The following is a 22,802-nucleotide window of genomic DNA, read 5'->3' on the forward strand; positions in this document are numbered from 1 at the left end:
CAAACCCAAAGGACTAAGCAGCTGACATTAAACTAGTCAAGAAAAACATTTTTCTCTTAATAATTTCCAAAAAAAAAAAAATAGACGTCATTTGTATATGTAATAGTTTAATTTTTAAACGTCTAATTCACATCTAGTGTTTAAAGTAACTAAAATTTTTACCAATTTTCATTTATCACAATTTCTTGATCTTTAAATATACCTTGATATTTATCTCAAATGGACATCAATTTAAATGAAAGGAAACATTGTTAGTTTAAAAATTATCACTATCATCTTATGGGGTAAAAAACATCAAACTGAAACAACGATAATGTTAAGGAGATAAAAAAAAAAGTTAAAAGTAATTTTATTTAGTTTTCATTAATTATTGTAATAATTAATAAATATTAAATAAAATAAATTTAGATTATTTTTGGCTAATTCTTTTTATTACTAAATATTTTCGTTGAAACAGGCACATTAAAACTTGTATATGTTACTTTCCTCAAATTCTTAAATAGGATCTCATTCATGAGTGAGATCTTTATTGACATAAATGTATGTATGACATGATATCCAAATTTATAACCCTAAATAATGATGAGTTTAGAAGTAGTCACAAGCAACTAGCAAGTAAGATTATCACCAGGGTCAACACCTAATTGTGAACAATATTGCTTGTAATAATTAACCCTAGCCTGAACTGTGGTAGGGTTAGCACCATCACACTCAAGTTGACCATTGATGGCTCTAATGGTTGCACCAAAGCCTTGGCTAACCACAGGCCTCACATTCTCCATCCAATACCAAAGTCCAGTCTTGAAGGCCACAACAGGGTCATTGGCCACAGTCTCAGGTGCATTGAGCCCATCAAACCCAATGTTCTTCCCTGCAGGCCCATAGTTGAAGTTCCATGATATTTGAATTGGGCCACGCCCATAATACCCTTTGTTTGGGTTGCATGGATATTCTGTGTTTGTTTCATCACAGTAGTCCCTTGATGCACCATCTATCTCTTCTATGTAGCAAAAATCTACATCCACATTTACATATTGCAATAATTATTTTGGATAATATTTTTGAAATAAATAAAAAAACAGTAGACCCTTAAATAAATTTCAGATTTACAATAGAATAATCATTGACTTATCAGATTAAAAAATTATCGTAGACAATTAAAAAAAAAAGACAGCATACACATATAAAAGTTCCTTTGCTTGTAAAGATAAGGACAGAGAAACAAAATATCTGGCTCTTTCTTTGTTTTTGTATTTTTTATTAAGAAAATCTGTTTTTTGTTTTCAGTAGTTTTTTTAAGACTATTGAAGAAGAAACTGAAAATAAGTAAAAACAGTAAATGAGATTTTATTATTTTTAGTACTTTCTATTTTTTCTATCACAAAATCTTAAATAAAATTGAAAATATAATTTAAGAGTATATTTAGTTTGTATTTTTCTATTTTTAATATTTTAAATTTAAAAATTTTGTAAAAGCAAAAAATAAAAACATGAAATAAAAATAAAAAATATTATTTTTATATTTTTCAACAAAATCACAAAAATAGAAAAATGCTAAAATGAAAACCTCAAATTAAATGCACTATAATTGGTTTTAGTGTTAGTTTATAATTATTCATTAAATTTAAATTATTGTAGAATATATAATTAACGGTAAAAACTATTTTCTTTAAAAAATCATAATCATATAGGCTTATGTTTATGAAAAACTACCTAAATCTAATTTGACCGGCCAAACAGAAGATAAGTATGATCGACACCGTTCAAACCGAGCTAAGCTAAGTCTATTTTGGCCGGTCGAACAATAAAACAAGCATGATTAACTCTTATCAACTAAGATTTATCCAGATCGATCCAGAATGTTTTTTATTTTCAGAATAAAAAAATCATAAAAATAATAAAATTTTAGTTTTGTTTTACTTATTGTTTTTTTACTTCATAAAATTTTAAAATAAAAAATATTAAAAACAAAATCAAAATTCAATCAAACTAATATACAGTATTTTTATGTAAAATTGATAATTAATAACTATTAAATAATAATATAATTAAATCTGTTAAATTATTCGACTATTATTAAGTATTAACTTCACGTAAAAAGAAAGACATAATAACGTACGTCCAGTTTCATGGGTGAAATGAGCAAAAGCAGCAGCAATCTCGCGCTTGGAGTCATCAAGAGTATCAAGGTTACCAAACTGATCATAGGAATTGAGGGCACTCAGGAATGCATCTCTGGAGTAGAACTTCTTCCCAGCACAGCTATCATCAGCTTCATCAATAATACCATTGAAGAATTCTTGTGTCACTATGTCACCAACAGAACCATTACTTTTGACCATGCCCATCATTACCCATATTCCCATAATTAACAACCTTTTCTCCATCCTCATATTATCTTTCAAGATGTGTGATATACTTAGTTATAGGAACATCATAAAGCTAAGGGAGGTGTATTTATATGTAGGAGGTGCTGCATTATTGGCCACGGTATCTATACACAATATTTGTGGGGCTACGTTGTGGATGGTTGACATTTTAGTGTGAAAATTATTGGGAGAATAGTATGTGTTTGTGGAAAATTTTGACCTTGACTTTGATATTTGTCCCTCTTTTTGTAGTGGTGTGCGCTGTCGAGTGTCCACTACTATAGCAAGATAGATAAATTAGTTAAAACATTTGACAAATTTTAGTTGGATGACAGGATGATCTATCGATTCAGTTATCTATTTAAATAAATTTTGAATGTTTAAATTTTGGTTTGTCTATACATTAATTTATTAGTCAATCATATTTTATTAAATGAAGTTCAGATTTGTTAAAATGAGAAATAATATGAAAAAGATTTACTTAAAACATTTAGGTAACGTTTGGTGGAGAAATAGAGACAGAAAGACTGAAACCGAGAGATAGAGACTAAGAGACAGAGATTGAAATAAATCTCAGTATTCTGTTTGGTGTAAAATGGGAGACATGAATTGAGACAAGAATAAAACTCTAATTTAATTTGCACAAAAGATAAAATTGGAATTAATTAATTGAAATGAAAGTATTTTAGGTATAAAATATTATTAAAGTTTCAGTCTCTATCTTTAAAAATTTCAGTCCCCTGTGTCCCTATATTTTGGAGGTACTGAAATACTGAAATTTTAGAGATAGAGACAGAAATTTTAGTACCAGAACTAACAAACACAATACTGAATTTCAGTCTCTCAATTTCTATCTCAGTATCTCAAAACAAACGCTACCTTAATGCTCCACAAATCTTATACTAATTTATTATTTAAAAATAGTATATATGTAATTTAAAAAAATAACAACTATGAAAACATACAAGTATTTGTGGGATTGAATTGGTCTTGGTCTAAGCCTATTAAATTAAATAATGGTGATTGGCAGTGGTGTCGCTGGTTGAATGAGTCCTATTTTCTGACTAAACATGATTGGATACTGTTTTTTAGTGCCTTATATGTTCATCATGTTATATCTTGAGAAGAAATTAAAGAACTGATATAATAAGCTAATATCATTGTTACATGACAAGTAATTGAATAGAAGCATCCAAAATTATATCACTGAAGAATTTTATAAAGAGTAATATTATATGGCAAGTAAATATTATTATTATTTTTTGACAGTATTTATGCAATAATAATTTATATATATATTTATTTATTTATTAAGATTTTGTACACAATAAATATATAGTTTGTATATTTATTTATTAAAGTTTATACACATAAATTAATATAATTTGTATTTACATTTTTTAAAATTTGTACACATAAATTAAATAATAAAATTTATTTGTTAAAAATAATAAATATTTATACTAATTAAATAATAACAAAAAATACTAAAAATTACTAATCAAAGTATTTTTCTTTTATAATTATTTGCCAAAGTAAACCAACTTGTGAATAATAATCAAATTAAATCCAAATGAACCATTTGTAAAAAGGATACGAAAATTCGACAAAATTCTTATATTGACTGTGTAGGGTTTAATATAATCCTTTTTTTAATTAAAAAATAATATATTATTAATTTTATTATTTTTTTATGTTTCTAATTACGAAAGCAGACTATAATCTTTCATAAGAATAATTAAATTATTTTAAAGTAATATTTTTCATTTAATTTGTTATTGATTTTGAAGTTTTTCCTTTTATTTTTTATGATATTTTCCGGCTCAATAGGTCAGAGATATGATTCGATCTCTCATATTTATTTAAACGAAAAAATAAATTAATCATTCAACCAATCCAAATTAATTTTCAGAAAATTTAAAGTTAATGTTATGAATTATTATAAGCTTATTCACACTCTATGAGCAGCATAACAAGCAAGCAAGCAATTGTGCAGCTTCATTCATACACTAATTATTGGTATCTTCTTTTGGTCTTCATAAATATTCCCTCATTCTTCTGTGATTCTTTTCCAATAACATCAACATATAACTAAAACAAACATGAGCATGCATTTCTTACTTGAAAAGGCCATTAATTAGTCTTTGAACGCAACAGAACATCCACAGATTATTATAAATGAATTCTAAACCAGGAAAAGAATTAGCCTTTAATCTTATAATTGAGCCTGAAACTCTCGTTGTTGAGTTTAACCAAACTGAACTTCAATGAAGCAACAAGATTTAACGTGTAGCACAAGAAACAGTTATTTAGTATTTAAGGAACCAATTTGGTCTATACTCATAACAATTTCATCAAGAGAGTAATTAATTACATGTTTAGGAGTTTAGAAAAACTTTTCATACGGCGTGACGATGGTGTCGCGCAGATTGGAGTATAGAGTGTAGAGAGAGTACTGTCTTAGATTCTTGACTTCATACCAAGAATTAAGAACATCAAGATTCTTGTCTGTCCCTGAGAATGCCAATTGTATGCCTATGTTGCAGCCACTACCTCCATTTTCTTGACACTTTGAGTTTGGAACTGCACAATCTGTGTTGTTCAGACAAATGTTTCCTCCTCCGGAACACGAATTGCAGCCGTAACTCTTCCAGAACAAGTTTTGAAGGGTCCCCCCACTAAATTCAAGAACCTGTGTGATATTAATCGATCAATCAAGACTATTATTATTGTTAAACGTGTTTACTGTTATGAAATTACTTATCCTAAAAGTTTAAGTTTTTAGAAATCTGCACATGCATGATATTACTAAAATTTTTTCTTTTAGGTCAACAAAATTGAATTCTAAATCTTTATCATAAGAATTCTGATATCATATCATAAAACTATTTATTTCAAAAGTTTAAGCTAACAGAAAAAAGATACATAAATAATTATATCTCTAAGAGACTTATCGTTAAATGTGCTTACTGTTATGAACATTTTCAAAAAGTTTAAGTTGATAGAAAGAAGTACATGAATGATTATATCTCTTAACACGTTTTGGCATTAATAAGAATTAAATTCTAAACCTTTTAGTCATAGAAATTCTTATACCATATCATAAAACTACACATGTAAATAATTATATATCGAATTTACCAGAGTGAAGCTAGTAATTGTGTGTGTGTTATCAGCAAACATGATTGGAAGTGATCTTGCCGCATACTTCTGTCCAGCAAATGCAACCATATATCCACTACCCGAAGCCTGATCATTTCGAATTCATGAAAACTTCTTAGATACTTTTATGAGATCAGTTAATTCTAAAAACTTAAGTTGATAGAAAGAAATACACGAACGATACCGTGTCGTTTCTGTTAACGGTGAGTAAGGAGATCTCATCAACTTTTGGCCTAAAGACAGCAACGGATGCACCGTTGCTGGCGAGGCCGAGGCGGCGGTCGCAAGGGGAAAGCTGAGGACCACCATTGTCCTGTAAGAAAGATTGTTTGTTTGATGCAAAAGCAATTCCAAAGGTGAAACCATCTCCTGTCTGAACCTTAGCATCAAGACATGGACTATAAACATTATTTGTGTCACCTGCTGCATATGTTGTTGTAACAAACATGCCCATCATCATCATCATCATTATCATAATCAAACATGTTTTCCTCCTCATCATCTTGGTCATGGAAAAAACTTGATCATCATCTTCCATCATCCCCTTCAAAAGGGTGATGATCATTCTCTTCTGTGTTGAAACCATAAATCAATGGGGTTAAGACAATTGTCACAACTCACACCAATGTTGTATATAAATTAATGATTCTGTGATCTACATGTGGATGAAGAACAGAACAGAACAAGGTTTTTGGTGATAGAAACAAAGTAATGTTAACGTTTGCACTTTGCATGATTTAATAGCATACACGTTGCACATTGATTAAGCCTATGATATATTATAATTAAACAAGAAGAATAATAAAACTTTTATTATTAATTAAACGAATGTCAAAGTAAGAAATATGTATAGGAGTTTTGAATCTGAAGAATGTAAAAACTAAAAAGAATTGAATAAGTTGAAGGCTTTGCGTGTCTGTGATTCCAAGACATTGAAAAAGGAAGATTTTTTAAAAGATGGGTGGTGGTAACCTTAATTCAGAAGCAATTTTATACGGATGTTGACTTTTTCCTGGAAATTTCAAATTGATAGTAACAAAACAAAAGAAGAAAAAAACATGACGATGAACAATACCTTGTTCTATCCACAGGTTCAGGAACATGGACCAAATGAGATACTACATAAATTTTAAGCTGGTAAAAAAAAAAAATCTATGGAACCGGATCACAGGTTTAGTTTCCAAAAGTCATGCAAATGTGGATTAATAAAAATTAGTCATGCATAATGATGATAATGAAATGTAAATGTTTTCTTCTGTTAAAAATATTTAATTTTGTAAGATAGACTTAAACATAAAGTTTTTAATATGAAAATTTTAAGTTTACTAATTATTTTGCACATATATCAAATAAACACACATATATTTAAAAAAAATACTACTTTGAATTACTATATATATATATATATATATATATATATATATATATATATATATATATTATAGATTGATAAATTGTTAAGAATTTATAAGATAGTAATAACTTTAAATAAAAGTAAATATTGTTAAGAATTTATTTAATATTTTATTTGATTATATTAACTATAACTAATTAATTATATTAATTATTAAATTTTAATGAAATAAATAAATCAGTTAATTTTATTTTGATTTGCATTAATTTTTGTCTTATATATTTTGATTAATAATTTTTAAAAGTGTTATAATTTTTACATAATATATTTATAAGATATTTTTTATTTATTTACTTACTTCATTGAGCCAAACAATTGTAATTAATTTATTATATTAATTATTTAATTTAATTAATTCAAATATATGTTATTTACTAAAAGTTCTTCTAGATATATTTTAACAGAAATAGTTTTTCATAATTTTTTTGCTATGATAATAAAAAAAGGTAATTTAAGACAAATTGTATCTTTTATTAGATTGTACTTACTCAAATTTTATCTACAAATTTAATCACTAATATTATTTTAAAAAAATTTGAAAAAATAAAATTCTAATATAAATATTTCAGTTTAATCATAAATTATATATTACTATTAATGAGAAATTATTATACTTTGAAAATAAATAAAATTATTACTCATTGATTTTATTATTTCCGGTATTGAAAATAGTTAACTATAAATTTAATTAACTTTATAAAATTTTTATAACAAAAACTATTATGCGTATTTTTATTTAAAAATAAAAAATATTATATATATTTCGTATATTATCCGTATATACATGGATACATATACTAATTTAATTATTTAGATTCGACTTGAGTCGTACACTTAATTATAGTGTGTGATGAATCTCTCAACATACAGGAATATATAGTTGTATTCACAAATCTTAGCTTGAATCTAAAATCTTGATTAAACGTTATTGAGTTAGTAATTACTCTAACCAGGCCAATTGGTTATGTTTAATTAATAGGAGCAATTCAGATAAAGACGCTTAAAACGTCTTTTTTAAAAATGTTTTTTAGTAATTAAAATTTAACATATATATATAATCGATTAAATCATGTTATTTTGCTTAAAATTAGGTTAGATAAATTGATTTAATCGAAAAAATAGTGAATCAAATCTAGAACTGATCTAAATTAATATTATCTTTTTATAAAAAATAACTACAATACCTTTATTATAGAAAATGATTAAAATATTCTTATTTTATATATATATATATATATATATATATATATATATATTAATTTTAAAAATTCTAAATCGTAACCCTACGATAGAAAAATAAAGAACTAAAATTTAGAATTTTCAAAATTAATATATATAATAGAAGTATTTCAGTTATTTTCTATAAAAAATAATATTAATTTAGACTAGTTCAAGATTTGATTAACTATTTTTCGGTCAAATCAATTTGTCTAGCCTAATTTTGACAAAAATAATACGATTTAGTCGATTATATGTGTTAAATTTTAATTATTAAAAAATATCTTTATAAAAAGACGTTTTCAGCATCTTTATCTGAGTGACTCCCTTAATTATAAATACTAGTGACTTAACATACAGCAACTTAATAAAAAGAAATGGAGATAGAAAAAAAATCGAAAACAAAACCTAGGAGATGCATGCATATTATGAATTTTGAAAGTAATAATAATTTGATATGGTGATTTGTGATGGGTAGACTTGAAGAGAAAATAGTCGTCTCACACCAATGGAAGGAAATGGAAATGAAATTAAGCATCTACATGACTCATATACATGTATGCATGTATATACAAATAAAATGGGAAAAAAGTAATGTCTCAATCAATGATACAAAAAATGGGAAGGGAATATTAGTTGTATATGTTGCTCCTAAAGAGTTGAGTTGAGACTCATGGAATGCAAATTAATTAACCTTAATAATATTAATAATAAATAATAGTGGAATACAGCACCTACTAGAATTTCCTATTTATAGAGTTGCTTTAATTTGTATTCATCTCTTCAAACTAAACCATAAACTCAACCACTTCTTCATTCAACACAGGTTAGCTTCTTTTTTATTTTCTTTATTTTATTTATTTTATTTTTTTTAAAGAAGTTTAGTAGAGCTTAGACAGTTAGCTAGCCTGCCTCCCTTCTCTCTTTTTCCCCTCTATGTCTAACTGATGAAATATTTATATCTCGTTACGATTTAAATCCTTTATTAATAATCTATTTTTCAAATGTTTTTGTTTTTATTTTATTTTTTAAACATTATTTTATTCCCTTTTAATTTGCAGCATATTCTAATTCTCTACTGGTTGATTGATGAATTTCTTTCATTTCTGGTCATTATTTGCTTTTCTTCCTCTACTCTTACCCTTTCTTGTATATATTTTATTTTTTAATTAAAAGAATTGTAAATTTGTGCCTTAAAAGCTAGGACAAATATGTTTTAACTTTATTTTTTCATTAATTTATTCACAATTATTTTAAGTACATTTAATGAAGAAGAGAAAAGACAAGGATTCATCACATTAATTACTGTTTAATATTCTATTCAGTAATGCATATCTTCTTATCTTATATGAAATATTAACTTTTGAAGAAAAAAAAAAAAAAAAAACAGGCGAGTCACGAAGAGCAATGCGCTGTAAATGGGGGAATTTTTTTAAATAAATAATTTAATTATTTTAATTATTAAAATATGTAATTTGTAGCGTATTTATCAATTTATATTGTATTAATTTATTTCATTTACACTATAAATGAGATAATTATAAATATATCTTGATATATGAAATTTAAAAAAATATACATATCTCGTTTATATATATATTTATAATTATTTTTTTAATTTACAGTATAAGCGATATAAAATCAATACAATATAAATTAATAAATACGTTATAAATTACATATTTCGGTAATTAAAATAATTAAATTATTTATTTAAAAAAATTCCCCCGTAAATGGCTAGTTTTTTCTTTTATTAAAATTTTTTACTATACTCTTATTTTGGTGCGCTGCTCTAAATAGTAAAAGGAAGAACTTTAATGACAAAAGGAAGAAATAACAAAAAATAGTATCCGTATAGTGACCCACTACCTTATTTATTCCACAATACAATTACATCAAAGTGACAGTAGTGAATTAATGAAGCCATTAATTATGTTATACATTATTAATATTCTGCAATCCTATGAGATCATACCACAAGGGAAGAAAAGGAGGATATACATGATGCATCATCATCAAGAGAACAAGCCTAATTCTTTCTGTGCAGTCATCATGAATGGCCTCAACACCCATCACTTGGTGAGAATAGTGTTTATTAATTTGTTTTATATAATAATTATTATTTATAATGTAATTAGTTTATGATATAAATACTTGCTTTTCTTTATATATAATATATAGTTTTATTATTAGTTGTAAGTGTCCTTGTTTGGCTTTAATTTTTCAGAAAATACCAACCAAGTTTCTGAATTATTTGGACAAAAAGTTGATGAGCAATGCAACTCTAATAGGCCCTTGTGGGGGCAAGTGGGAAGTGACCATAATCAAGAGAGAAAATGGAGTTTACATGGACCATGGTTGGTCAAAGTTTCTACAAGAAAACCTAGTCAAGCATGAGGATTTCTTGGTTTTCACATATGATGGAAATAATAACCATTTCAAGGTCCAAATATTTTGTAAAAATGGATGTGAAGCTCCAAAACCTAATGTGGGAAATGGTACAAAGAAGAGTAGACCAACAACTTCATGCCCTCAGATTTCACCTGAAAATGAAAGATCATAAAAAGAATCGGTAACTTTTTTATCAATCACTACCATTATTGCTTGACTTGATTATTTCACATTTATAAGGTTCTAGGTTTATGTCTTTCAATCATTTGAGATATAAAATATACTAAGATATTAATGCAGAGACAAAATATAAAAATTGTATTTAGAAAATGAACAAATTTTATTTATAAAATAAAAATAGTTTTTTTTTTGTTGTTGTATAAGTCTTCTTTAATTAATTAAATTGTGTTTTTCTAATGTCTTCATATTTATTTTCTGAGATATATATACAAATGTTATGGTAATATACTTTGGCATCACATTATTTTGCAGAATATTGGTATTGAGTTTGTCAGATATTATGTTACTTCTGCTCAATTGCTCCTGCTGTGAAGATCTTCACCCTTGAAAGTTTCTTAATTAGTCTCTTATTAGGAAAGTGTTGAGAAGCGAGCGTGCATCCTTATTAATTAATTAGCTCTAATCAAGTGTTTAACATAGGAGCTTTATGTGATGCAATGTGTTTCCTATACACGGTTTCTAACTTTTATACTTAAGAGTTTAATTTTGATGGAGTGATATCCGTTATTTTGTACGATTATTCACACTGTTAATGAAAATAATAGTTACTTTTAACTATGTGGCATTATGTAATTAGATATAGGTGCAAAATTTAATTATTAAATATAAACTTATTCGTTCTATCTCTTAAATATGATATATATTGCCTATTAATTAGAAGATATATTGAACATAAGGTGTAACCTGCATTCACGAGCCTCGTCGTATATATAATTTTTACTTGCTGTTAATGGCCACATATATGAAAATAACTTAATTCCAGTTGCAAAAAAAATAATTGATTATTGAAAGAAAATATAATATTTTTTTATATAATATTAGTGTTTTAATTGGTATTAATATTTTTATTAGTTTATTTTTTTATTTAATTAATTTAGATGGATCTAATAGTCAATTTATTAGTCTATTAGTCTGTTTAGATAAATATATTATATAATAACGTACAAATTTTTAAATAAAATTTAAATTTATAATAAATTGTTACTGATATACGATTAGGGGGAGATATCATACAAAACTAAAATAAATATTTTTTATTTATTAAAATGTATAAAATAAATGTAAATATGAGATTTATTTAGATGATAAATATTTTAAACTCAAACTAATTGATCTGGTGTTCAAATTTTAAATATAGCAAAATATATTATACTCTATTTTTTTGGTGACTATACTCTCTTTCATAATACATTAGTTTGATGATAAATATTTAACAATACTAACACCTATGCATTTATTTAGTATGATAGCATTGTAAATATATTAAGTTTTTAAAATATAATAATATTAGTCAACGAACAATAATTTAAATGATATAATTTTTTCATACTCATTTAAAAGTTTGGGAATGATTGAGAGTAATAGTATTCTTTAAGGAGAATTGTTTGTTATTTGGAGAGGATATCTCTTAGCTTGGGATGTGGGTCAATGAGATGTTATTTGTGAGACGGATTGTGTGGAAGCATTTAATCTTGTTACTCAAGATGGTTTTGGATTTATTGATTCATTGGTGCTCAAAATAAGAGATATCATGCGTTGGAATTGGCGTGTTGACTTTCGTTTGATTATGAGAGATGCAAACATGGTGGCAGATACTATGGCAAAGATGGTGATGAAGTTACAACTTTCGCATGTGGAGCTTTTTTCACCTTGGAGGAGTTTAAGAGTAGTCTTAAATGAGACTGTCCCTCTATTTAAGCAGTTCCTTATTTTGTTTGTTTTGTTTTTCTTTATTTAATTTATTTCAGTCAAAAAAAATTACGAATTTAAATCTCACTCTTAACTTAAAAAAAAAATAAAAAATATAATAATATTAATAAGTTAAAGATTAGTGACTTATGCTTATTTTTATTCATGGTATCCAATTATCCATAAATCAAATGAGGGTCCACATGTATGGACATAATTTGAAATCAATGAATCCACAAAAATTGATCAATGAATTCTTTTAATTTTGTTTAATTATTTGATAAAAGGTAATTTTTTATTATTTAATATTTTAAATAAAGTGACAATTAGATCTCTGAAAATTTTGTGTTTGAATAATTTAGTTCCCGAAAAAAATGACAAATATATCTTTCAGGAAAGTAGATGGTAGACACGTTACATCCTTCTATCAGTTCATGTAACAAAACAAAACAAAATTGCTTTGCTGTCCCATTACGTGAATTGACATGTTTGTTTCTGTCACATCTGTAATTGGACGTTTTGAAATTCCTTTTCTTCATATTTGTTTCACTTTGGCTCTTAACCTCTCGGTATCCTCTATTTTTATCCATTAACCTTAAGGAAGAAGTTGAAGTCAAAGAATTTTGGCTAAATGCAGTAACAAAAGTCACGATTTTTCCTTCAATGGACCAACAAAAAAGAATATGTCGTTAAGAAAACCGGTGTTAGCAGAGATATTCTCAACTCAAGTAAAAAATATTGATGCTTTTGTTAATTAGTACATGTCTCTTTGTCAATTTTCTTCATTGTGGTCTCATTGTTTGAAACAAATTAGTTAATATTCTGTAAAACATAGTTCTCAGCCTATTTTATTGAATACGACACATTTTTTCACATTAAGAATTGTTTATGCATTTGTTGTTACTTTTTGGGACTTCTACTTATTTGTCTATGATTACTGAAAGTAGTGATTAGCACAAAGACTAGTATAACTTTTAGTATTATTCATGTCATAATAAAAAAACAAACATATTCCTGATTTTTGAGTTAATGGTTGTCCCAATATATTCAAACGATGATTGTATTTCTACTTAATAGATGAAGAAATTTGTTATTTTTGTGTTCAACCATAGAAAAAATTTGTGAGGAACAAACGGCGGGAAGAGTTGAGTTACGATGTTGGGTTAGTTGACAGGTTTCCAAAGATAGATCTAGACCTTATCAACTTCTTTAACTTGAAGGAGCTGTTCAAGAATTTGGGATACGATGATTACAAAGTAATGATGTGGTTTGATATTTGATTCGAATGCTACTAATTTAGAAACCAGTTTGCATTCTATTTTGGAGATTCATATATCAATGTTTTAAGGAAACACAAAATACAAAACAAAGAGTGTGAGGAGTTCTATGTATATTTTGAGCATCATATTCTTGGTGGTGAAAATGCTATAGGCTGTGATGAAGTCAGCGATCCTCTTACTTCTGATGATGATGCTTATGAGAGCACTAAAAATGAGCTGTACAAAGCATAGTTGTAAAAACCGTACCGGATCGACCGATTCAACTGGAAAACCGATAAACCGGATTTTATACTGGTCCGGTCCAAGGTTAGGACTGTTCAAGGCAGAGAACCGGAATGAACTAGTTGAACCCGTAACAAACCGGCTAAAACTGACCAAATCTGGTGAAAATCGGACCAGACCGAACCGTTCGGTCCCAACTGAAGGCTAAGCTACGATGCATCTGGGTTCTGCAAGTCCACCATGCTCTCCATAAGCTCCATTGTGCCAAGTGTCAAAGTTGTGTGGTTTTTGGAAAATTTTCCAAAATGGCACCATCTAACCACCAAGCTACATTGTTTCTTACTAATATATAGCCAAATTATAATACATATAGCAATTTTCTATTTACTTATATTCAATTAATTTTAATTTTAAAATCACTAATTTTTAAATCAATTATATTTTATTTAACTATAAATTTTATTAAAAAAAACATATATATATATATATATTAAAAAGATAAAAAATTATTAATCATAATTTATTTTTTCTTTTCATGATTATATGATATTTATTAATATTATTTTTTCAATAAATACTTGTAGTATATAATAATAGGTAAAGACTCACATGCAGTTGTCTTCATATGAAGTTGATAGTTAAAAATCATTAGATGATATTTTGTTAAACTTGTCAAATTATCTAACTGTTTTTAAATATCAACTTCACATGAAAATTAACTGTATATAAGTTTTTACTTATAATAATATAATAATATAATAAATATAAATTAATTAATAAAGTATTAAAATTTGAAAATAATAATTATTTTTATAAAAATAAAATAAAATTACTTATAATAAAAAAAATTAAATTTTACATAATTATTTAATTATACCGGGTTAACTGGTTCGACCAATGACCCACCAGTTGAATCAGTAATCTAGTAATCTCACTGGTTCGATCACCGGTTCGGTTTTGATAACTATGGTACAAAACCCCCACTTCCTAGTTTTAGAGAAGTATACATTGATGTCAAAGAGGAGTTTGTAAGAGAGATGAAAAATAAGAAGACTGCAAGGAGTAACCATTTTTCAAAAGAAAAGAAAGTTACAAATGAAGGGAGTCTTGAATTTAGCAAATTCCCAAAATATCGAAAGAAGAAGGAATATAAGGTGAGGAGGAATTTAAGACTATGACAAGGGGCTATACAGCATGTGGGAAATTCTAATTCAAGTGAACACCCAATTGAAATTGGAGATGAAGAACATCATGAATATCATGAATATCCGAAAAATGTTGCAGAGGCTGAAGACGACCCTTTTGTTAGGTTCTTTCTAAAAAAAATATGCGCTCACAAAGAGTCAGACGATGAGAAAGTGTTTGACTATAAATAAGAGAATTTGTATATTTCTGTTTTGAATTAAGCATAATATATTGTGTAGTTATAATAATATTTTGCTATAGGTTTTTTTTTGATTTAGTTACACAAACTTCAAGTGTTCAATCTCTTTTTGGATTAAGTCTTGTAATTGAAAACAATCGTTTAGAAGCTTTGATAATATAACAATGCTCTTATGACTATATGGTTATGTGATTTCTTTATTTTATTTTATCATTGTGAATATTATATTCATTAATACCAACATCCATGATAAAGCATACAATGATTCAAAAATACTTGTTTATTACTGCCAATTATAATGTTACTACATTCATGTATCAGCTATCTAATTTGATTTACCTAGAACCCTTGCTCCACACATTCACAATAATTACAATTAAAATACTAACCATAAAATACACAATATTCTTAAAATCTATTACCAATAATTTTACTTAGAGTTTTTTTTTATTTCTTCAATCCATTTTCAATCTTCACATTTCTCTCCTTCAAATCAAGTAATCCATCTTCTACTTCCTGCTTAGAATTTTGAATCTCCAATAATATCATCCAACCATCTAAAAAATTTGTAATATAACAAATTATCTTGTAATAAGAACTAAAAGACATATCATAAATGACATATATGAATTTCAATTTAATGAAATACTCAAAACTCAAAAAATAAAATGAATTAATAATTACCTTATAGTTTAAACACCCTAAGAACAACTTATCTAGATTTTCTACTATTCCAGACTTGTATATTGTTGCATATAGTTGACAATTACACTTGAGAATGATTTTATTGCTGAACCTTTTTCTATGTGTTGAGTAGTCACCTCTATAATTCCAGTTGCTCTCTTCATTCTTTTCCCCTTTGGCGTCTCGTGCTTCTGGAGCTTCGAGTGCTATTCATTTTGGGTTGTGCTAAAATTTTATTTCAGGGTGAATAATGGAGGATTCTGTACAATTAAAGTTTGAAATATGTTAAAATCAAACAAAATTAAAAGATTAATTTATCCTCATCATTTAGAATAAATTCAATGTGATATTTAACGGATATTTCAATCACTTTAATAATTTATGTCAAAAATGCCGTTAGTCTTACTAACAGAAAGTTATAACGTATTCACGTTTCATTTTTTGGGAGATGTATTTGTCACTTTTTTTTAAGACTAAATTATTCAAATACAAAATTGTTAAAGACTTAATTATCACTTTATTTTAATATTTTTTATTTCTTCTCATTTTATATTTATCCACTTGTCTGTGAAAAGAGAATTGGTTATTGTCCCATTGACAATTTACAAGATCACCATTTTATTACCATGTAACTAGGGGTGGAAACAGGCCAGGCCAGGTCAGGACAGGCCAGACTTTGCTCTTAACAGGCCTGGTCTGTCATGTAATCAAATTAGCTTGAGCCTAGCCTGCAGTCTCTTATAGACACTTTATAAAGTACTAGACTTGACCTGTTATTTAGTCTGGTCTGTCCTTAAGCCTGTTAAAAGACCTAATATTTTTTTTATAAAAATAAAAATATTATTTTAAAAATTATTTTTAATAAAAATATTTATATGTAATATCTCATATTTAATATTTATAAGAATTTTTAATCTTTTAAAGTATTTAAAAAATACAAAAATATTTATAATAAAATATAATAAATTTAAAATATCACATAATTTTGTTAATAATAAAAAATTATTTATATATATTTAATTATATTTTAACAGGCTCAGGTAAGTCTAACAGGCCAATAAAGCTAATTAGCGAGTCTAAATGTGACTTATTAACATATTAAAGCTTTGAAAAGAGTCTGAGTCTGTACCTCTTTTATAATATATAGGCCAGGTTAGATCAGGTCAAACATAGGTCAAATTGCAGACTCTTGATAGGTCGCTTGACCTTTTTCCACTCCTATATGTAACTAATTGAACTCTGTATATAAATAAAGGTATACCATAATATTCCAGTCCAACACAAATATAACTTGATGAATATATATTTCTTTTTGGTTGGTAACAATTTGGATGAATTTAATATAGGTCAGCTCATCATCATCAAGTTTATGATATATATTTAATAAATTTAATGAATATTTATAAAAATAATTCTGGTATGGTTACAAAAATGACTTAAGTCCTATTTTAAGACATTTTTTAACTACTGGTGGTGACAATAGTATTTTACTGCTTGAAGATTGTATTAAAGTAGGTTCAATCTACTTATTAAGTGATTAAAAAATATTCACAAACAATGAGGTTTACTTTAATTCAATTGTTTCGAATTGTTTCTTATGTAAGAACTAAACTCTTTTTACAAATATAGTGACTCCTCTCTTTTAAAAAATGCCAAGTGTTTAGTTCTTTTTCATTATTTTAGTAATTTATCTCTTCTACAAAACTAATTAGTGCCAAATAATAATACTGTTCTTATTGCCCTAGTAAGGTAGTGTTTAAAGAGTCGTAAAATTAAAATAAATAGTTTATCAAATTTGTTAGCAATAGTTACCAATCATTCTTTGGTTTATCAAGAAAAGAGCTTTTAAATAGTCTATTTTACAAATAACTTCACGAAATCTACTCTCCCAAACAAGAAGTAAATCTCTCTAAATTGCATACAATTCAGCAAAAAGAATACTGCATACTGACTTTTTCAGTGCAACCTTTCAACCAACATCTATCAGGATTGCGAATGATACAACAAAAACCAGTATAGCCAAAAAGAGAAAAACAACTAGCATCACAATTCAATTTAACTAAATGAAGTGGAAGTAGAACCCAATGCAAACAAAGCAAAGGAAGAGACAAAAATTGATGCATAGCAAAAATAGTGTGAAACTCCCTTACTGAACTACGAATCAAACTCACCACTTTACTAGCACTCTAAGAATCATCTATATTAAATAAGTCATGATTCCTGCTTCTCCAAATCCACCAGATGGTCAACAAAAAAAAAAGAAAAACATCTCTATTCTTTGCACCTCTGTAGAGCCAATCACGTAAATCCGAGTTATGTGAATACAGGCCTAAAAGGTTCTAGATCTCCTTGATACTAGGGCACTCTTGAAGACAATGAAGAATGGATTCAAAACCATTCTGACACCGATGACAGGTGCTAGATAAAGCTAAACCACGACTCAAACGAAACTCTGCCGTAGGAATAGCATTATGAAGACTGAGCCAAATCAAGAACTTGTACTTCTCAGGAATATGCAGTCGCCAGTCGCCATACTCACAACCAATTATCATGCTCATTCCAGTCAAACTTTCTTTTGGCTAGCCAACTGTACCCACTCCTAATTGAGTAGAGTCTAGAAGATGCCATACCCCACGACCAACTAGAACTCTCTCCAGCATTCAAATCCGGATTATAAGCATTCAAACGCTATTTGACATTTTCTGGAATGATAGAGAAAATATCATGGAGATTCCATTGCCCATCTTTCCAAACGTCTCTAATAGTTAAATCAGAGTCAAATATATCTATAACAATATATAATGGCAATACATGGGTTTGGTGTCCAAATTTTTTTTCCAGTATTACCCTCTCTAATTAACTTCTCCACTTAATGTCAGTTATTTCTGAAAAACTCCCATTACTCCACTTGGCCACTTGACGTATCTGTCACCTCTTGACAGTGTATTATGGTTGTTAATTGTTCCCTTAAAAAATTTACGCTATTAATTTAATATTTGAATTTTTTTTATTGTTGTTAATTCTTTACTTAAAAAATTTACACTATTAATTTAATAATTGAATTTTTTATTATGGTACTATTTTAATGTACTCTAAATTTTTATTATGTATTTATAATTTTGATAAAAATAATTCTTAAAAGAAATATTAATCTTATTTTTTAATTTTTTTTGTCCAGATAATATTAAATTATTTATATTAAAAGATTTACGAAATTCAAAAAATATTATTTATATGTTAAAAATCTGTTTTTAGATATTCAAGTATTAGAATTGGTCCAAATAACATTGGTTAGTTGTGTATATATATTCCATTAGTTTGTTAATTTTATCTTTTGAATTATTTTTTATTATTGTACTATTTTAATGTACTCTAATTTTTTATTGTGTATTTATAATTTTAAAAATAATCATTAGAAGAAATATTAATTTTATCTCTTAAATTTTTTAGCTTTGACAATATTAACTAATTTATATTAAAATATTTAGATAATTCCAAAACTATTATTTATACTATAACAAAATAACAATATACAAAAAAATATGGAAGTTTGATGTTCAATTTTTTTTATTCAGTGAGTTCTACTTGACAGTTGTTGTATAAAATATTTATTTAAAAATATTAGTAATTTTTTATTTAATTTATACGGTAAATAAATAATAATATTTTATGTAATTTTATTTTATTTAGTATCAAATAAATTTAGATTTGAATTTTCTTTTATTCTTTTCGAATTGAAATAGTCCCATTGCATGATTGACAACTTTGATTTCTATTATAATAACTATTTTTTCTATTATTTTCTATTTACTATTTTTTTTATTTTTGTCATAATAACTTTTTTTATCTATACCAATATATAATGGGATAGAAAAGTTTGGTATCCAATTCCTTCTCCCTATTTTATCTCTATTTCTTTTTTATTTTTGTTACACATTAAATTTAATATAACAAACTGTTACCACGTCCTCAATTTTTTATTTTTTTATAAAAGAATTTATCCCACGACAGAGTATTAAATTGATTCATTTTCAACCCACGACATATTTTAAAACTGATTTACTTCCAATAAAAAACTGCTCCCACTACGTACTCAATTTAAAAACTGAAACCCCAACAGAATTAAATACTTTTTCACTTTCAATTTTGGTCTCACAAACCTTTTTGATTCTCTACATTTTGCTATCTTTTTGACAAATAGAACTGGAAACTTCACAAAATCAACAATCAACGTCGACCCACTTGAACAGAATATGCTAGGCGAAGAAGACAACATGATCGAAGAACAAAGACAGCAACACCTAACTAGAAGACGTGCAACTTATCTGTAGATGATTCGACAAGGAAAATAAGTTGCTATATCAACTGACTCCAATTCCAACTCCAATGCCAAACGCAGGTAGAGGTACTCGATTAACTACAAACATAGGAGTAGCCCAATTGACTACAATTAAACAAATGACCAGAGCTACCACCCATTATCAATTTGATACAGGTAACACGATAACTAATTTTCTTTGTTATGAATTCAATTAGTTTTTAATAATTATATTTTACTTTTGAAACATACAGGGATGCAAGCATATGACAATGGAACAGGCACAAGTAACAGAAATCTATAACAATATATAATGTGCTTTCTAATGTTGCCCTTAATGATAGAGATTCTCCCGTACATGCGTCTTTTACTTTAAATAAAAGAACTTTCACCGTTAACAGCAACACATGTTATTCTATCTTATTTTCATTCTGTTTCACTAATAGTTGTAGGAATCGTAACCTCTTCTTCAATTCTTTATTCCAATAATTTATCCATTTAATTAATTTTATCCGTTTTCAATTTTTCTTACTTCTCTTTCCAAGTCTGAATGTGTTTATCTGTTTGTAACAATTATTTGGATGAATTTTTGTAATTTTCTGAACTATATAATGACTATGCCAAATGTTGATTTTCGACGCCATGTATGAAAGGAGGAAAAAATAATTAGGGGTGATAAATAATTTTTTATAGATCTTATCGTTTTATTTTGGGTATATTCTTTATGTGAGTACTTTATACCAAGTTTGATCTCATTATTCAATTTTTAGTGCTTCTCCTCTTGCCATTAGGTGCACTCTTCTATATTATCTTCTATATTATTACTGTTGCCATCATTCTCATTCCCTGAATATCGTGATTGTATAGCTTCCATCTTTTCCTCGCTTTCATTTACTACAATTGCAAATTTTATAACATTTTATTGTTGATATTAATTTCACGCATAACTTTCACCTTCATTTTCCTTTCTTTTCAGTTTACTTACCAAACTGTATTCATTCTTATATATTTTTAATCTATCTTTCACATACAAAATTTCTCTCATCAATTTAATTTAAAAAATGATTATTTTTTTATCTGATATTTATTTTTTAATTTTTTTTGACATGTATATACCTATCAATAATGAACCGAAGAACTCTCATAAATTATTTTGTTAACTCATTCTTATATATTTTTAATCTGTCTTTCACATACAAAGTGATGAAAAAAAATGAGAGCTGCCATAATGGTATTATGGTAATTGATTGCGGAAAAAAATAAAATAAGACAACATAATAGTGACGGGTATCCATGTAAAAAGAATGATAAGAAAAAATGATAGTGTATAATATGATGAGATGATATAATAAAAATAAAAATTAATAATTTTAAAATAATAATAAAATTAAAAATAATTAAAGATGTTTAATATAAGATTAAAAATTTTCTTTATCTATTCGAATTATACATAAAGATAGTGAGTATTTTGAATATAAAATTTTAAATTTACTTCAAATTAAATAAAATTGAGAAAATAAATAAATTTAATATATAAATAACTAATTTGTAAACCATGTTAGTAAATCTTTATCTTAATTTTAGTATACATAATAATAATATAACTTTTTAAATTTTTTAATTTAAATTAAATTATTTTATATTTTTTACATATCTTAAATAATTTAAAATATTTAATTTTTTTATAATTAATTTTTATTTATTGATATCAAATTTATAATTTTAAAAACAAAAAAGTAAAAAAGCGGCTGAACAGGCACTTTCAGCAGCTTTTCTATTATTTTTAAGAAATTAATTTTATTTTTTTGTTAATATATCATTCATTCTTTAAATTTATTAGATAAGTATTTTTTATTTTAATGTTGATGTGACTTTATTTATATCATATTTTATTAAAATTAAAATTACTATAAACCAAAATATAATTCAAAAAATAATGATAATAACATTTTTCTGATTCAAAAAGAGTATATATAAACCAAAATACATATTAGTTATTTATAAAAGATAATTTTTACTTAAATGTCAGATAAAAGTACTATTATTTTAATATTAAATTGAATAAATATATTTTTTTATCTATTAGAATTATGGATGGAGATAAAAAATATTTTGGATATAAATTTTTAAATTTGCTTCTAATTAAATAGGATTGAAAAAATAAATAAATTTAATAATATTTATAAATAACTAATCTTTAAATAATATCAATAAATTTTTATATTAATTTTATTACACATAATAGCAAATTAATATTTTTTAATCTTATTTTTTAATTTAAATTTATTTTTTAATATTTTACATGTTAAATAATTTAAGATATTTTATTTTTTTATAATTTATTTTTAATTATTATTAAATTTATAATTTTAAAATAAAAATATAAAATTAATTTTTAAAACTCAATAGAAAAGCGGCTCAACAGGCACGA

General features: G+C 26.1%; 2 protein-coding genes and 1 long non-coding RNA gene across 6 annotated transcripts; 1 reads left to right on the plus strand and 2 right to left on the minus strand.

Moving 5' to 3' along the window:
• Nucleotides 1-492: 492 nt before the first annotated feature.
• LOC130966224 (endochitinase EP3) lies at nt 493-2,439 on the minus strand. Its single transcript, XM_057891007.1, has 2 exons — nt 2,120-2,439; nt 493-1,015 (listed from the first exon to the last, which is right to left on the minus strand). The coding sequence occupies exons 1-2, from the start codon at nt 2,391-2,393 to the stop codon at nt 609-611; spliced, it is 681 nt and encodes a 226-aa protein (XP_057746990.1). The 5' UTR covers nt 2,394-2,439; the 3' UTR covers nt 493-608.
• A 2,220-nt stretch (nt 2,440-4,659) lies between these two features.
• Nucleotides 4,660-6,742, minus strand: LOC130967700 (uncharacterized). Of its 3 annotated transcripts, none has more exons than XM_057892683.1 (4): nt 6,607-6,742; nt 5,716-6,102; nt 5,511-5,618; nt 4,660-5,061 (listed from the first exon to the last, which is right to left on the minus strand). In XM_057892683.1, the coding sequence occupies exons 2-4, from the start codon at nt 6,094-6,096 to the stop codon at nt 4,756-4,758; spliced, it is 795 nt and encodes a 264-aa protein (XP_057748666.1). In that variant the 5' UTR covers nt 6,097-6,102; nt 6,607-6,742; the 3' UTR covers nt 4,660-4,755. The 3 variants fall into 3 exon arrangements, with proteins under 3 accessions (XP_057748666.1, XP_057748667.1, XP_057748665.1); XM_057892684.1 differs by lacking the exon at nt 6,607-6,742 and having other exon boundaries at nt 5,716-5,844; nt 5,952-6,425; XM_057892682.1 differs by lacking the exon at nt 6,607-6,742 and having other exon boundaries at nt 5,716-6,425.
• Nucleotides 6,743-8,957: 2,215 nt separating this feature from the next.
• On the plus strand, nt 8,958-11,135 carry LOC130967704 (uncharacterized). Of its 2 annotated transcripts, XR_009081421.1 has the most exons (4): nt 8,958-8,989; nt 10,145-10,242; nt 10,391-10,735; nt 11,047-11,135. It is a non-coding gene; the product is annotated as an uncharacterized LOC130967704 (long non-coding RNA). The 2 variants fall into 2 exon arrangements; XR_009081420.1 differs by lacking the exon at nt 8,958-8,989 and having other exon boundaries at nt 9,898-10,242.
• Nucleotides 11,136-22,802: the final 11,667 nt, after the last annotated feature.

Source organism: Arachis stenosperma, chromosome 3 (genome assembly GCF_014773155.1).
Source record: "Arachis stenosperma cultivar V10309 chromosome 3, arast.V10309.gnm1.PFL2, whole genome shotgun sequence".
Taxonomy (NCBI): Eukaryota; Viridiplantae; Streptophyta; class Magnoliopsida; order Fabales; family Fabaceae; genus Arachis; species Arachis stenosperma.